This window comes from Anopheles arabiensis, chromosome 3 (assembly GCF_016920715.1).
Source record: "Anopheles arabiensis isolate DONGOLA chromosome 3, AaraD3, whole genome shotgun sequence".
Taxonomy (NCBI): Eukaryota; Metazoa; Arthropoda; class Insecta; order Diptera; family Culicidae; genus Anopheles; species Anopheles arabiensis.
In genome coordinates, this window is record NC_053518.1 from 522,934 (window position 1) to 539,787 (window position 16,854).

Genomic DNA, 16,854 nt, shown 5'->3' on the forward strand with positions numbered 1-16,854 from the left:
GCTTATTCGAACTTCCACATTACAGTTCAACAGATTTGCGGTAAGTTGCTACATCCTATCGCAAGCTTCACTTCTTCTCTCAATCACAAAAAAGTGCACGACGACAGTTTGTCTGGTAGTATAGGTAGCGTTAAATATCGGGACACAAAAACAACCTAGCGAGCACAGACGTTCTGACGACAACGACCCGGGACATACTACTGCGTGGTACCCGCACAACGCGACCAGTGATGAATGGCCCGTTTAGCAGCACTGGTCCACCACAGCTTGTGGGAGAAATTTCGAAAATAGTTCATGACATTATCAAGCAATACGAGATAGGTGCAGTGTATTTTTTTACATCGTATTCTATCTCTCTATTTTCACGTGCTTGTCAACCTGATAATCCTTGCCATTTAATTAGGCTGTTATGATCATGTTGTTTATGCCCAGTTTTTTTTTTATTTTAGACTATAACCCCTTTCAATTCCATTAAACATAGTCTATAGATCGGCTTTTCAGCTACACACACTCAATTTGTTGTCACCACAATTTTGCAAAAAAAAATCCATCGCCGAACTGGCACAGCAAGGAGGGACTGATGATAAACGAACCGCCGTTGACAGGAGCCTTTAAGCGTTGTATTTTAAATTTAGATTTATTGACCATAAACCATGTGGGAATCACGCCCGAGATCAGAGCGACGAGATGGGTGTGTCCGGTGTACTGATACAGATACGCATCGTATTGCTCGCAAGATGAATTATGTTGGCCAAGGTAATTCTTAATCAATTGTTGTAGAGGCTATAGCTCTCGCACTGATATTGCTGCGAACCTTACTTCAAACAATCCAATTTTCTTTCAGTTTCTCACGAAATATAAAGTAAAACAAACATTGCTCCAATCAGCAGTTTCATTATTCATTTTCTTTTTCGCCAGTTTATAATGTTTGCTCCAGTTACAACGTTTCACTTGTTCGGTTTCGTGATATATATACGTATAATATTTTTTTCTTGGTTTTGTATTCTGGTTTTCATCTTGCAAATACATACACACATTCATAAATCAAAAGTAACAAATACAATATTACTTATAAGGTTTTACATAAAAATTGATAGTACTTCATCGCATTATATGTTGTGTTGCGTTTCTTGTTTCTAGTTTTTCAATCCTTAATATATGTTTCCTTCTACTTGTCTGTTTCGCTTCGTATATTAATAGTTTACCTCATTTACTTGTGCGTTTTGTCATACTAGCATAGTGTTTACTTAACCCTTGTTTTGCGCTACATTTCCTTTCTCAACGAACGGTATGGCGTTACTTTGTTTTGATTTCTATTCCCATTTTTTCACTTTTTCCTTTCCTCTCCTTCACAAGAAGTGTTATTCTTCATCGTGGTACCACGTGGGATGAGGGACACGTACACACATATAAGATATACACGTCTATTTAGCTACTTAAAAGTGTTCGATCTTTGTTACACCATCCATCCCACCAGCATCTTCTGCTACGGTTGTAACGTAACCTCGTACCTCAAACTATCACACCCATCTTAACGTTTACACGAGTTTCGTACTGCCGACGGTCGGCTTATTCTACAGTACCTGGTTTTGTTTCACAGCTGTAATTAGGGAGGTGGTTTCTCGAGCGTTGAGAGTGTTGAATTGAGTTCAGGAGCGTTTGCTTCCGGGCGTGGGATGGATTGCATTGCAAGACTTCATATCAAGGACCAGCCTCAATGTCTCATTCCAGATGAGATGAACTCTAAGGGTAATAATTTTTGCTTAGTCTGGTGACACGATATTGGCGGCAGAAGGCTTGGGCTAAGGGAAACCACTTGCGCATTGGCTGAGTGTGTACGGTTCATGCTATGGCTTTACTATTATAAATGTTGTATTGCACACTGTTGCTGCTAGCTACGGACTATTTGCCGATTACCATTCTAGACGATGATCAAACTGCATTATATGTTATTATTGGTATGTTATGTCTGCTTTTTTATATGGTGAAATGGTTCGAAACGTTTCTTATGTTGCTTGCGTTTGCTTTAATAGATATGACAACTACTATTTGCTTCTGTTTTTTTTGTCCTTACCTTACGCGATACGTTTTACAACTATTGCACTATGGCAGATTTCCTAAGACTGTGCAGAGAGTGTATAAGATAGGTTTAATTTAATGTTTTCTTTTGCTTTTCTTATCAGCCTACCCTATGCGCACACAAGAGGAGGCCAAAATGTGTAAAAAATCGTGTTTCATAAAAGTTTCATTCAACATACGCAAACGAAAAGGTCTCTACTGTAAAAAATTGGTTGAAAAAGTTTGCAACATTATAGATTATGGTTTTTATGGATACACGGTTTTTAGTATGTGACTATACAAAACGTAGAACAACGTGTGGCGCTTGCTAAATGTCATGTTTTCAATCCAACAGCCAAACAGCCAATACATAAATAAAAATCAAATCACATAAAAATTAGTTTAAATTATCTTCGAAACCAATTGCTTAACCAATACAATTTTTAATTATTTCTAAGCCCAAATATTAACCAATTCATTCTCATCACATCCACCACAACACACACGCACTTGCTCTTCTTAATTTAACTAAACAATAATCAACGATGCTTATTCGATCACATTCAGATAGCAGAAAATTATAATTTCGCCGTCGAAAGTTCAACAATAAGGTCAAAATCAAAAACTGAAATCGTTTCTCCGTCCTTCCGTCTTGTAGATCACGAGGATCCGTCCTTCCGTTTCGTTAAAATAATGTACTGTGAAACCCCACATAACGAGTTTAATCCGTTTCAGTGACTCAGTCGCTATGCGAGAGGCTCTTTTTCATATAATTTGTATGAAAAGTGAAATAATTGGTTTCAGCAACGCAAATGTGCTGGTATAAAGCGCATAAATGCATTTGAAAAATGAACAATATCTTCATAATACTTATAATTTGGAAGACATTTGTAGCTCACTATTTCTGTAGAGCCACAATGTTGTCCGAATGATGCTTGAAACAGACCAGGAACACAAATGATATTGCTCATTATGTGAGATTTTACTCGTTAAGAGAGGTATTTGTTGACCATTAAGATTTGCTCATGATGCGGGGAAAAACTCATAATATGGGGTACTCGTTATGAGGGGTTCCACATTAGCCACTTTTTGAGCGATGACTGTGCGATCTCAGTTGAATGCCGCGAGTTACATTCGCGATCGAGTCAAACTCGGTTCAGCAGTTACATATAGTTTGTACAGAAAAACATTCTCCTAATTAAAACACAGATACAGGTCGTATGTGAGCAGTACCGATGAGTACTAACGCCATTCTTACTAACAACTGCATCATGCAGTGTCATTACATCGTTCATTTCCTACGGTATCCATGTTTACTCTATGAAGGAAGATAATCATACCGCGCATACTTTGCTGTAAGATGTTTGATGAAGATTTAGAATCGCTCACACTCAAGGTTGTATGCTGCGCGGGACACAATGGCTAGGGTGCAATTATTTTTAATATGTGTTCTTTTTTGTGTTATGAAGCTGAATTTACATGCAGTTTGCGTCTGGTTGTCAATCATTTGCACTACTATTTATCTACGTTTTTCCATGAACATTGCTCCGAATACGCAATCATTTCGATTCTATTACCACGACGACTCTGTTAACCATAGGAGATGGGTTTGTAATGGATGAATTAAATTTGCGTTTGCGTTTGTGCCATACTTCTGACTCTAACTTACATTCTTATACCGAAGACAATCCATTATCGTTACCTTCACTCGTTTTGGGGAGATTCATTCGTCAAAGGGTACTCGAAAAGGATAGGACTCACCGTCCTCCTCATTATTACTGCTTTAGATCAAACTGCTTACCATCGTGTTCGGAATTGCCGTATACTGTCGCTGCTCGATCTTCATCGGCTGTGGATCCATCTTTACCTGAGCGAAGCTTCAGCGTGATCAGATTGTGACGGTTCTCCAATGCAAGTGCCAGATAGGAGCCACCGCTAAGAATTTCACACGTCGTGATACGTTCCTCCGGGGTGTACACCGCCAGCAGATTGCCGCTATCGAGCTGCCAGAGCCGTATGGACATGTCGCGTCCCTCTTTATCGCTAGATAACAGAATCTTGCCCGTAGGATCTATCTTCAACAAGGTTACCGGGGCACTGTGCCCGACCAGGGTGCTTCGGCAGTTACCTACAATCAAACAATCAGTTCAGCATGAATAATATATCTCCCGTATGGCTTGTTCATAGCTAGTTCTTACCAGTCACCAGATCCCAGATTAAAATTCTTGCATCCTCGAGTCCAGCAATGACACAGGTGTTAGTTTGCGATATGGCAAGAGATACCGTGTTGCAGGATGGTTTCCACTTCTTGAACAGTGTGCCGCTCTGTAGATCGTACACCACGATAAAGTTAGGGCTTGGTTCTGCCAGCTCCTTCGCAACCACACACACGTATGAGCCTTCGTGCGTAATAGCAGACAGTGAAGTGATAAAATCGTGATGCGGTATGCGTAGATCGTATAGCAGCTTCTTCTGCGACAAATGCCACACCAGCAGCGGGAACGGTTTCTGTGTTTCATCACCACACACAAGAATTCTGCAACGAAATAGAAAGAAAGAGAGAGAGAGAGAGAGAGGCGTAAGAAAACTCACACAAAAAGTACCTCAGCAAGCTCGCTTACCTCCCATCACCCGACACTAGGAGTGAATTCAAGAACCGATCTTCACCCGCCTTGAACGTTGTGACACAGTCACCCGACTCAATGTTCATCAGATTCACGTACATGCGGTTACGCGATAGACACACGAGATGCGCCGGATCGTGCAGACCAAAGTAGGGCATCTTCTGGTTCATGACACCTTTCAGTGTCACCTTGAATCTGCCTTCGTTCAGATCGATAATGCGAATCTCACGACGACACAGAACCGCCACACCATAATCACCAACTGGACATATTGCTGATGGTTGAGGTACACCAGTAAGTGTGCGTACCTTACGGCATCTACGAAAAACGAAGAAAATTGTTTTAAAGTAACTCACCGTATCCTCTTTGATATTTTATCCTGCAACTTACTTTGCTACGTCCCACACGCAGATTTCTTCCCGCTCTGTGCTAAGCGAAATGACAAAGTACCCCTCAATGCTCAGGTTCATGATCAGATCGAACCCAACCACGTTCGGCATGTTGTCAACTGCTTGCTTTTCCTCCTCGTCTCCCCCCTCAGCTAACACCAACTTTTCCAGGAACGGTACAGTGCTGTTGTTGATAGTCTTCAGCCATTGTTGTACGACTGTATTGTTCGCATAGGGAGAACCGGGTCGCTGCTGTTCCGCTACCAATACCGGATGCAGCAGCGAGTATAACTGATTACCGTCATAGTTCAGGGCCTTAAAGTGCGTCTCAATAAGCGATTTCAGCAGGGCCACGTGAGTACCAGCACTGGTGGCACTATCTACTAGACGAATGTCGTTTAAAACATGAACACATCCGGTAGCGATCAGTTTGTCTTGCAACCAGACTAGATCGGTCAGGTACGGAGAGTTGGAAAAGATGGCGCTATCGGTTGCCGTCGAATCGAGCTTGTACTTGTGGTAGGGCAATTCAACTATCTTCCTATAGTTAAAACTGCAATTCGAACCAGAGTTAAAATCGTTAGTAATTATTTCAAACGGACGACATGGTGTGATGGTCACTTACCACTTCTCTTTACCCTTCTTGTCGAGAAAAACGGTTGGTTGCAGTTCGTAGTAGTCGTACAGAATTTGATGCGCATGCTTAATGTCGGCCTCGTAGCGCTTTTCTGCCACCTGCCGCAGTGTCCTATCGATGACGATAATGTTCTTATTGTGAAGAAATAGTGGTCCCATCTTCCAACAAAAATGTGTCCACTGTTTTGTTGTTGATCCTAGAAAGTAAAAAAATGCAGCTCAAATAAAGTGTGTGAAGAGATCATTTAGCCAAAGATGAAAAGAAAACTCCTCGTACCGGTGACTAAGTTAGAATTTCTAATAAGTGTAATGATTTCCGTCTCGAGCAGTCCTTCCCGCGAAGCGAGCAGCAACGACATGATCAGCCTCACGATGGGGGCAGTAAACTTTTCCTCCAGAATCACAAACACTCGCTCGCTGATGTGTGAAACGGAGGTGTTTGAAAGGTTGGTAATGCCAAGCCAGCCGAGCCACCAGAGAATCTAGAACGATCAATACACAACTGCGTTTCAGTACGCCGTGAATCGCACCAAACTTAAGACATACCTTGGCTTGAATTGAAATCTTCTCGTCTGATTTCTTCCAGCTTTCTGGCAGCTGCAATGCACCGTTGGCAGCGTAAATATCGCCTCCTCCGAAACACAGCACATCCTCCCACTGTTCCTGAGTAAAGGGTGTGAGATACAGGAAGCAGCTATCGTCTCCAATCCGTTCACGAAGGCGCTGCAGCACGCGACTTTCGGCATTCGCCAGATCATGCCCAGTGCTAGCGGAACTAACCGTCAGCACAAACTTCACATTGTCCAGCAGCGTTACCGGCAACCAGTCAAGATCTTCCACGTCACGCAACGCATCGATCGAATCGATCAGGATGGTGATTTGCTGCTTCGAGCTCTCCAGCAATGACTTCAGTACCTCGGAATATGATGAAACGGTCTGTAAAGAAGTGCAAAATGGTTAAAGGTATTGTTGTTTCACGGCTTCCTATCTTCCCAAAACTCACATGCTGGCATCGTGTCGGTACTCCTTTGATTAATACTGATATCTGCTCCGTTATCGAACCCACCAGACCGGTAACATCTGAGCTTTGCATAGTAAGGTTGGCATATCTGTAAGAAAGATACAAAACCACTGTTATACTCTCATGCTTATAAGGACTAGTTCAGCGTGCATTACCTTATCACTAGATGAGAATCGGGCAGCCAAGTGTGCAGATTTTGTGACAGTTTCGCCATAAAGACACTCTTTCCAGCACCCATCGGCCCGTACACAACAAGCGGCTTGCCCCGGGCCGACGTTAGATACTCGCGCACCCGCTCAGTCGTGCTGAAGTTGGCGCAATTTTCGTTCAACACACGCGAGTGCCGATTGACCTCCTCCAGCTCACTCAACAAACGTCGATCGACACCGTGCGTGCAGTGTGGAATGGAGTACTTGCTAACGTGCTCATCGATAATTGCATCAATCTCAAGCGATAGGCAAGTGTCCAGCATCGCTCCAAACTGTTCCTGCTGCGGTTGGGCGATATTGGCCGGGATGCGAATGATGTGCTTCTCGGACAGTTGATTCTAGTATGCAAAGAAAGTGCATTAATTCAACATTATTTGGCATTGATATCAACAAATTAAAATACCTTCAGATCGTTCTGGATGTTGGTTAACCTTCGCACCATTTCCGCTTCTACAGAGGATTGGCCTTCCGTTTTAAGTGCTGCTACTGTGCTCTGGATCCAGATGCAACGTTTCGATAGTTCTTGGCTGATCAAAACGGTGTTGTTGATTTCCTGTGAAAATATATTCCATACTAACTGTTGCTTTGAAGACATCGACATTAACGTTTGGTACCTGTTCTACGACGGTGGTTAGATAAGAGTCACGCAGCTCCTTCGAAAATATATCGATCAACGTTTGCAGCAGTAGCGCAAGTTCCTTCTGCGACTCTTCTGAAGACATGGGCTGAAATCAATCAACGAAGAAAAAATGGATAACTCCCTCTCCATATATCTTCAATCATCGCCTATTTACCGGTGGGGCAGTTGCATTCAACCGATAGCACGCGGGCTGCGATTTATCGTCCAGCACGTACCACTTCTCCAGTATCGCTCGTTCCGCCGGATTCCGCTCAGCCATCTGCAGGGCCGCCACAAAGTCCTGGCTTTCGATCGTCAGTGGCAGCAGCGGATCGCCCAGCGTGCCACCGAGGAACAGCACCGGAATAAGGTACGAGTCACAGGATTGGCGGGCAATTTCGGCCAAACAGTTCGCTGCCAGCTCGTGACCGCCCTGTGCCTCGAGCGGTCCTCGGAACCACTTGTTCACGTCGAAGCTGTTCCCCTTGGGCTGCTGCACATGCAGATCGGCCACATGCAGCTCAAATCCGCGGCTCTGGCATTTCTGGTTCAGCCCCTTAAACACCTCTCGCAGCATGGCCTTTTCTGTTTGAAATCCTGCGAATATAGTGAAGAGCATACGTTACATTGGTAAGCCATCGGAATTGCCAGTAACAGTTACATTCCACGAAGCAATCGACTTGCCGTGCCGTGCGAGTCGTAATTCCAATTGAAACTTTTCCTTTTTTTCCTCTCCCCGTAAAGCCTTCCTGTTGGACCTTTATCGCTTTTCCCGTGCTTGCCAAAACGCTCCAGACACACCGGAAAGGGTCAATGCGATAACCGGAGGATATTGCCGAGTTTTTTCAAACACCCGGAGGTCATGCAAGTGTACTGAAGCGTCCTGCTCCATACCGTAGGGAATGTATGTGCCATGAAGCGTTAGCTACAGAGAGGATGTAGCAGAGCAAAAGTAAAAATAAACTAACCATCGCAAATCGGGACCATAATTGACACAAGGGAATCAAATCCAGTAAATGCACGTTTCGCCATCCCCGCTTCCCACCGAGGTGTACCGACCATTGGAGATGGTGGAGGAAAGGATAGGAGCAGTAGCAAATTGGGACGAAAATAGGTCAGATCAGGATGTGGTACGAGCTACATCAAGCACATATTCAATCACTGCTTCTACCACACGCCCACTGTGGTAGTCCTCGTGGCTGCTGTATCCATTTACAGTGCAGTGTATGTAACGAATGTTTCGTTCATCGTCTAGCTACTGCTAATACTTCCATGTTCTACGTCGCTCCATGTTTAAGGTTGTAAAGAATCCCCCATACACTTAAAAAAACGTCCCACACTGTAACCTGCTGAACAGGGCTTACCATCGTCTGCGGCCAGTATGTAGAGAACGATCTTTTTGTACTTATCCGTGCGCCTGTTAGTAGTCGGCTTGCCGTACAGTGGTGTTAGGTTTTGCGGTAAGTTTTGATGCACTGGCGGTATATCACATGGTGGCGACACGGTCATCGGGCTGTTGGCGGTGGAGTCTAGGTAAGAGTGGGACAACAAATTGTGATTGATAGGTTAGTTGATTGGCGATTGAAAAATTACTATCTTCAACACACTAGCTAGCACCGGTCTGTACGGTACCACAGTATGAAATGCAGCACGTGATGGCAGATTACTTTAAACGGTACTTTTGCAGGATATAGTTACATAGTTTTATTGATCTTTATGTGACATTTTTGCATTTTTGAGACTTGAAATGTTTTTTTTAATGTATATTTTATTTCATACGGCAATTCTTACCTGACAGTGTCATCGATTGCACATTTTGGAGTGCTTTAGGTTGAGCTCTGGCCCCATCCACGCCCACCCCTCCAGCCACGGTCGACGAGTTGCAGCCATTGGTAACGTTGGAGCTGTTTGAGATTTGGCCCGTGCCCGATGCATCCGATGTGACTTCCGGAGCCGCTAGCGGAGCCTCCTTTACATCGTTCCCCTTGCCCTTATTTTTATCCGCCAGCTGATAAGATGGTGATCTGAAATGTAATGTACAATCAGGCAACACATTAAACGCAATATCAATGAAAAAATGAAATAAAATAATCAAACGCCATTGTATGCTGTACTTGCTTCAACTCATTGGACGCTTCCTCAAAAACAAACACAAGTTAGTGATAAATAATATGCGAAATCAAAACACCTCCATCATTGGTCCGTACGTGCACTAATGTGTCCGTCGTGCCGACGGCTGACGTCAACATTAGCGGCTACTCGAACGACGCCCTCGGCCAAGGTAAACAACGCGCAGTTCGATGCAACAACCAACGTGCCCGTGCATCAATAATAAATCTACCATGAAGAACTAACACAAACACACACATATAGCAATAGCACACCGTCACTCAGCACCATGCGTCTCCATTGGCGAAGCGCCGAATGGGAGGCGAAAATGAATTGAGATTGTTCGGGTGGAAAAACAAACTAAGCTTACCGTGAATTGGTGTTAGTTTTCGCTTGCAAGTCAACCTATTTTTATCAAACGAAGCAAATATTGCGTCGTCCCGCACCGATTCAATAAATGAAATTAAAATTCACCACAAAATACCATGCGTCTCCATGAGTTGGCAGGTGTTGTGGCGATAATGGCCACCAATACCTTTGAATCCCTAGTTCTAGCCAAGTGAAGCGGGAGTGCAATCAGAACCGTTGTTAATTCTATTCAAATCCTTTCTTTGCACTAACTAAGCCATTGGCAAAAAGGTAGCCTCAGGTAGCTGCAGAGATCAATATTCCCAGACGCATGGGCATCGGTAGCACACAAAACCCACATGTTGCTACAAGCTGCTTATCAGAGCAGAAGAGAGCCCACCGTTCAGTATCGTCACGTAAATCATCACCCCTAGTAGAGCAAAGGCGGTTGGGGGCATAAAATTTAATTTTCCGATAGTATGTCTCACATCGAGGCGGTCTTCGTGCACGGATCGATAGCTGGCAGGCTCGTGGTAGACGTGCCATATGCAACCGTGTTACGCTATGTGTGAAATATGTTTGCTAAAAGCAGCAGTCGACAAGGAGATGAGATACGGGACAGTGAGCGTATAACGTTAATATTTAAACTGCTTTCATCTACATTGCTTATATGGACGCTACTGATTCGCTATCAGAACATTATTGGAATCGTTTTTAGATATAAGCGGAAACAAAGATCTCTCCTCATTCGACCGATACTTACTCTTCGGACTTTTCCGACACATTATCCTTATCCTTTTTGGTCTGTCCGGAACTACAGTAGTTGCCCATTTTACACCTATGACCCCGCCTGCACACGTAACACTCACACTGAAAAACTCTTGTTGGACAATGTCTCAGGGCAAGAAAATGCTCCTTTTTCTACAACACACTCGTCAGAGGCCCTCCTTCACTGTACAAGCCGCCTTTCCCGTACTCGATTAGTATTTAGATTCTTATCCCAGTGCCTTCTTATTTTTTTCACCACATCTTTCCTTTTATCGGTACCATTTCCCCACTGGTAATGCCTCGACGGTTTGCAGTGTTGTCTCACTGGAGGACGATCCCTTAACTACAGCACTGCTCCACACCGGATGCATTATGTACACACTCCAGCACCACGCCGAGATGTGCACTTTAAGTTCACCCGGTTGTTTTTTTTAATATATATTCTTTCTCATTCACACACAGTTTGAGTAATGGGGCTTTTTATCCACTTTTTACTCTTATTCATTCACAGACACACACAGCCACCTCACCATATACACTTCCGTACACGTTTAGCGTTCCGTTTTAGCTTCCGGTTCGAAGGCTTCACTCTCGGAGATTGTGATTTTCCTTCAACACATGCAAACACCGTACACCTGATACACCGTGACGTACACCTCACTTTTAGCAGCACTCTGTCACCATTTTAACGATCGATTCGACGAGCCTCGTTTCCCGTGCGCTACCGATGAGAGAAGCGTACCAATCCACACCGTAGCCTTCTTGAACGATTCCAAGCATTCTGCTAATGCGTTCAACACTTTAGCGTCATTTTCCACTTGTTTAATTATCACTCTATGGCCAGGATCAAACGACTTTCGCCCCGTCTATGCTTTTTTCACGGAGTAGAAATAAATTTAGCACTGTAGAGAGAGAAAAGGAGAAATAAACGAAACATACAGGATAGAGCTATGACCGTGATACGGTAGACCTTTTAATGGTGTTTAATTTAGATATAATACTAATTTTGATTCGTTTCTTCTATATTTTCTACACATAGTAGTTTTCTATCCAACAGATTGAAGCATAATAGCACAGTCTTATCGGATACTAGGCGCTTGTGCTCGGTTTACTTACAAGTTGAAAACACATCTCAACTCAAGTGATTATCAAACAACCAGCTCGATCGCTCTTTACTCTTCACCTTACTGTGGTACACACCCGTAATCGCGCTCGTCGAAATAAATGACTTTACTTTCTTTATCAAACGACAAAGTGCCAGTTTCTAACTATTAGCGTCACTACAAAATAGAAACCCTTGCGGAACAAACCAGGCGCAAGTGTGCATCGTATTACGCGAGTGTTTCTACGCTCATGCACACACAAACACACACACACACACACGTACACAAGATCAACGAACACAGCCACATACGCATGGCTTTAGGTCCGCATATCTGGCTGGTCCGCGTCAACAGCACCCACCACCATATGGTAGACCGATAACCGTTCGGTAGATAAACTCATTCTCCACCCACACTATTACTAGGCGTATTACCACTGACAGGCTCCGTCATCATATCGTACAGCACACGCGGTACAGCACACTTCCGAATCGAATCGAAACGAACGGATGGACGAACGAACCAGCTAATCTAATACCTTCCCGTAGTAGTGGATAAGTTTAGCTGTGAAGAAGCATCGTCCGATTCAATTATAGCACCGAAAGCAACAAGCTGAACCACAAACCCCGTCAAACCCCTGTGGCTGCTACTGTGTGTGATGTTGGATGGCGTTTGCGTTCGCGGGTTTTACCGATAAGAACGCCACGAAACACGGGGTGAACACGACGATAATGGATAAGCGGACGAACGGTTGTTTACTTTTCGAAAGCCATTCAACACACTCATTCGCACACGCGCTCATGGAGATGCGCTCACTCGCACTGGCCAATACACAGCTGTTGCGGCATCTGTCACCGTACGTCCGCAGCAGTGGTCTAAGTCGTGCGCACACCCGTTCGAAGCAGTGCTCCAGCATAGATTGACTAATACGCTCTCGACGCTCGCACAATATTGCACGCCACTCACACTTGCGGCAACGGTTGGTTTGGTGATGAGATCACAGAAAACGAATTACGGCAATGGAGCGCCGCGAACTACCGTGCTCGTGAGTTGAATACTAAATAATTACTATCCATTCTGAGCTTCTGATCGATGGGCGAGTGCTCTGCAGTGAGAAAGAGAGAGAAAGGAGTGTTGGACACACCACACTCCACGGTGCTGCCCTTCGATAGGATAAAGCAAAGTAATTTACTTCAAGTTGAAGCTGAAGACACCCACTCTCCCGCTGGTGCTCGCCAAACCGTTGGCAATAAAACACGAAACGCGGTACAGCACAGGCACAGAGTGTCAGAGAGCCAGCAACAGCGCAAACCCTCCACACGCTGCGAAACTATCGGGTCAACTAAAACACTGACCTACCAATATCATACCGTGTACTCTGACTCTCGATGGTCTGTCTCGTGTTGTCGCGCCTCCATCAGCTCGAGCACACCTCAAACCACCACGGTTACATGCCGTGCATTTGTTAATGTGTTTGTAGCGAACCCGTTTGTTTGTAGGAGACGGGTGAGTACAAACACACAGAATATCCAAAAATATAACGTTTTCTCAAGGGGGAATTGAAGCGGTTCTTCATCTCCGGAAACAGTTGAACTATGTTAGTTTGTGTAGGCTGGAAAGTATGTTTTGTGTGCACTATCAAACCAATTTACTAGTTGACGACACAGAACCTCCAATCTTCCCCCCTGCGCTTGGCATCGCCGTAATCAGTCACTTACGCGGCAAAACAATTCGTGCACAAACACACTACCGTTATCGTGTGCGTCACAGAGTGACTGAAAACACGGTGCGATGCACGGCAACGATGACGACATACGACATTGGGTCGCCCGGTTGACGATAATTATCGGCTCGATGCCGATCTCGTTCGTCGGCTGAGAATGTAATGGTAACAGGTCTTTTTGCTACCCTCTTCAACCTAGAGATCCACAATTGATCCCAATCGCCGTCGCCAAATGACGCGACTTGTATGCTGTGGTAACGTAACAACGTCACAGTTCACAGCGTCATACAAAATCGATGCAATTTTTCTAGTGCTCGTTGCGAGGGGCTTTGATGAGTGGACAATTAAGCGCATCCAAACCATTGGCCACGGAGATTGTGGGATGATGAATTATATGTGTGTTTGGAGCTTGGTACGTTGAGGACAGCGTTTCCTGATGAGCAAGCACGCAGCTGGTGTAATAAATTTATTCCATTGTAGCTATGGTTGTTGTTTTAATGGACAATCTGACTCCCAGAACAACTGCCTGAGTTTGCTGTGAGTAAGTTTTTAATATGGTATATACTCTTAAATCTCAAATTATTTAAGATTGTGCAACAGAACAATTATTAGTATAGCATTTAATATAAACTGAATACACCCATACAAAAAAGTCTCTGACAAATAATATACAATACAAATAAAATCGACATTCTCTACGCACATTGACGAAAGCGTAAAGCATTGACATAACATATGCATGCTCTTTACCTCGATTCGCTCATCATCACGTCCACCAAATTCTACCACGGACGCAACAAAATCGGCGTGAACATCGATGCGGAAAGGCATTCGCACGACGCAGCAAGGTTTTTACTCGTTCATGGTTTCACTTTTCAGATCCAAAATAAAACTCCACATCCAAAGGTTTGAAGGCCATCGGAGACCGTTCGCCACTTTCCCATGCAAGTCAATTGCAAGGCAAAAAAGGCAGTCAATCCGATTTTACTGCCCCTGGATCCTATACTTACGCATCGCCCGTCCACGACACTTTCCTGGCTAATAATAGCTACCAGAGTTATAGTATTTTTTAGTATTATTTTTCTTCCCACTCTACAGTAACTGGAATGTGGTTGTCATTTCGTCTGTAGGTAAAAGCATGTGCCGCTTTATGCTCCCGTTTCGGTGGCAGAATTGTGTGTCTTTTACCGCCTAAATACAATACACATACAATCAGTAGTACACTCAGTTGACCCAGTTATAAGTTGGAAAAATGAGCGTCAGCTTTACGAAAAAAATATATTTTCATGCCAATGTGTACTGATACCTTAATTTTCCAAAACCTGCACTGAGCACTAAACAGATGATTAATCTTACAACATCCCTCATACGCGAGCGTTGGTGCTGTGCCAGGTCAATTATTAAAAATATTTCAACGATCGCAACCAAGAGCAAAATGAAAACACAAATCACACCAAACGATCCACTTCCCTCTGATGGGCACACACCATGTAAATTAGTTCATCAATTTATCACAAAATTAGATTATGCTTGAGGCAGCACCACGAATCACACATCGTTTGCCAACTCTTGCCACCCGTTCTCGTCTCTCAGCTGTCCTGCTCACCGTCAACACCAAACATCCTGGGACAGGTGATGACATTGAGGAGCACACTTTCGGCAAATGGAACGCAATCGAGGCGTGCAGGAACACTTTTCCGCTCGCACTTCCCGTCCGTACCGTTTGCGTTGCTCACCTGGTTTAGCATACGAAGTGCGCTTTTTATCAGGTTCTATAGCAGCATCGCAAGAAAAGTAGTATTTACAACATAAACACACATACACACGCGATGTACCCGTCTGGGAATCAGCGCACATACGGGGACACACGCGTATTCTAATGCTCTTCGAATCGCGGAGCAAGCGGGAGAGCTCCCGCAGTGAGAGAGAAGGAATGAGCGTGAGCCGATAAAGAATGTTGAGAGATTCTGGGTGATAATGGTTGTCCCGGTTTCGACATTCTTCCATCTCCCATGGCACCCATCTGGTTAGCTCTCTTTCAAGGTAGCAGTCGAGGTCAGAGCAAGATCACATACGGCGCGACCTCGTACACGTACGATTCCCGCTCATCGGAGTGAATCTGCATCGGGAAACTGTTTCAGGGCCAGATAAACCACTTCCAGGCCCTTTGGTAACGGAAACTTTTGCCTCTTACTAACAGCATTGATCGGTGGAAATAAACCATTTTTCGCATCCGCATTTTTAAATTTAACTCAAACAAAAAAAAGTATACACCTTCATTACTGCACCTTCACAAACTGTCACTCATGTGACGCCAATTTTTCCATATACGTAAACAATCGACTTATCACACTTTACATCTCAAGTCGTCGAACGAGTACGAGGGAAAAGTTCAACGCGGCAGGTTGAAAAATGTTGCCAGGCCAGGTCAGCTCTAGCCAGCGTACTTCGTCTCTCTGCACGACCAAACGGTTCCGCATGGGTTTTACGCTTAGTGAGCACCGAGCTGGACGGATGGATGAGCAAGCGTGAGAAATATGTGAGAAACTGAGAACACACACACATACTCACAAATTCCGCATGCATACCACACAAACACTCGCAAACGATCAGACGATTTTTCCGCACTAACACACTCAGCGCATTCTTTACGTCTCACCACTCATCTCATACACCTTTTCGCTGCTCGCCTCAAGGTTCCCCATGTTCATCTCACTCGGGCGACGGGACGATACGGGACTCAAAGACAATAAGGAACTGTAGCTTTACCAAGTGTGATCCTTTCTATGCTTTTTTGTTTTTGCTATATCCGAAGACGCACATGAGGTTGCCAAGAAGAGGGCCTGTTTCGCAGGTTACGAATTCACCTGTTCGGGTTTTCCGTCGCCGAAAACTGAACCTAATGACAAGCCCACGTCTCCGTTGGAAAGTGAGCCCCTTTTTCCTTATCACACGTACAACGATACATTTGCCGAAACTACGATTGACCCACGTTCCACACTATCTCGATGGGGAAACCATCAGCAACACCAGCTACTTTTCCACACTCTCGACGCTAATGCTCACGCTCGGTTGTCCGCACAATTGGCCCACACTGACGGCGGGCGAAAACTGCAAAAACTTCTTCCACGGTGCTGTGCCAAAAAACTGTGCGCCAGGAGCAGAGATTGACCTTCCCGTACTGTGGTGGTCGGATGTAACTTCTGTTTTCCTAGCGTTTTTCCACAGTGAGGACGCACGTCTGTCC

At 44.5% G+C, this 16,854-nt stretch overlaps 1 protein-coding gene across 14 annotated transcripts; it reads right to left on the reverse strand.

The window, feature by feature from the left end:
- Positions 1-878: 878 nt before the first annotated feature.
- LOC120904725 lies at positions 879-16,798 on the reverse strand. Of its 14 annotated transcripts, XR_005739817.1 has the most exons (17): positions 16,674-16,796; positions 10,777-11,683; positions 9,348-9,580; positions 8,921-9,085; positions 7,732-8,153; positions 7,552-7,662; positions 7,341-7,490; positions 6,884-7,275; positions 6,711-6,816; positions 6,254-6,643; positions 5,985-6,189; positions 5,697-5,904; positions 5,073-5,624; positions 4,680-5,000; positions 4,257-4,594; positions 3,728-4,186; positions 879-3,645 (listed from the first exon to the last, which is right to left on the reverse strand). XR_005739817.1 is itself a non-coding variant. In XM_040314971.1 (16 exons), exons 2-16 carry the CDS (start codon positions 10,842-10,844, stop codon positions 3,834-3,836), a joined length of 4,014 nt encoding a protein of 1,337 aa, XP_040170905.1. In that variant the 5' UTR covers positions 10,845-11,683; positions 16,780-16,798; the 3' UTR covers positions 879-3,833. The 14 variants fall into 14 exon arrangements, 13 of the variants coding, with proteins under 13 accessions (XP_040170905.1, XP_040170895.1, XP_040170898.1 ...); XM_040314971.1 differs by having other exon boundaries at positions 879-4,186; positions 16,780-16,798; XM_040314961.1 differs by having other exon boundaries at positions 879-4,186.
- Positions 16,799-16,854: the final 56 nt, after the last annotated feature.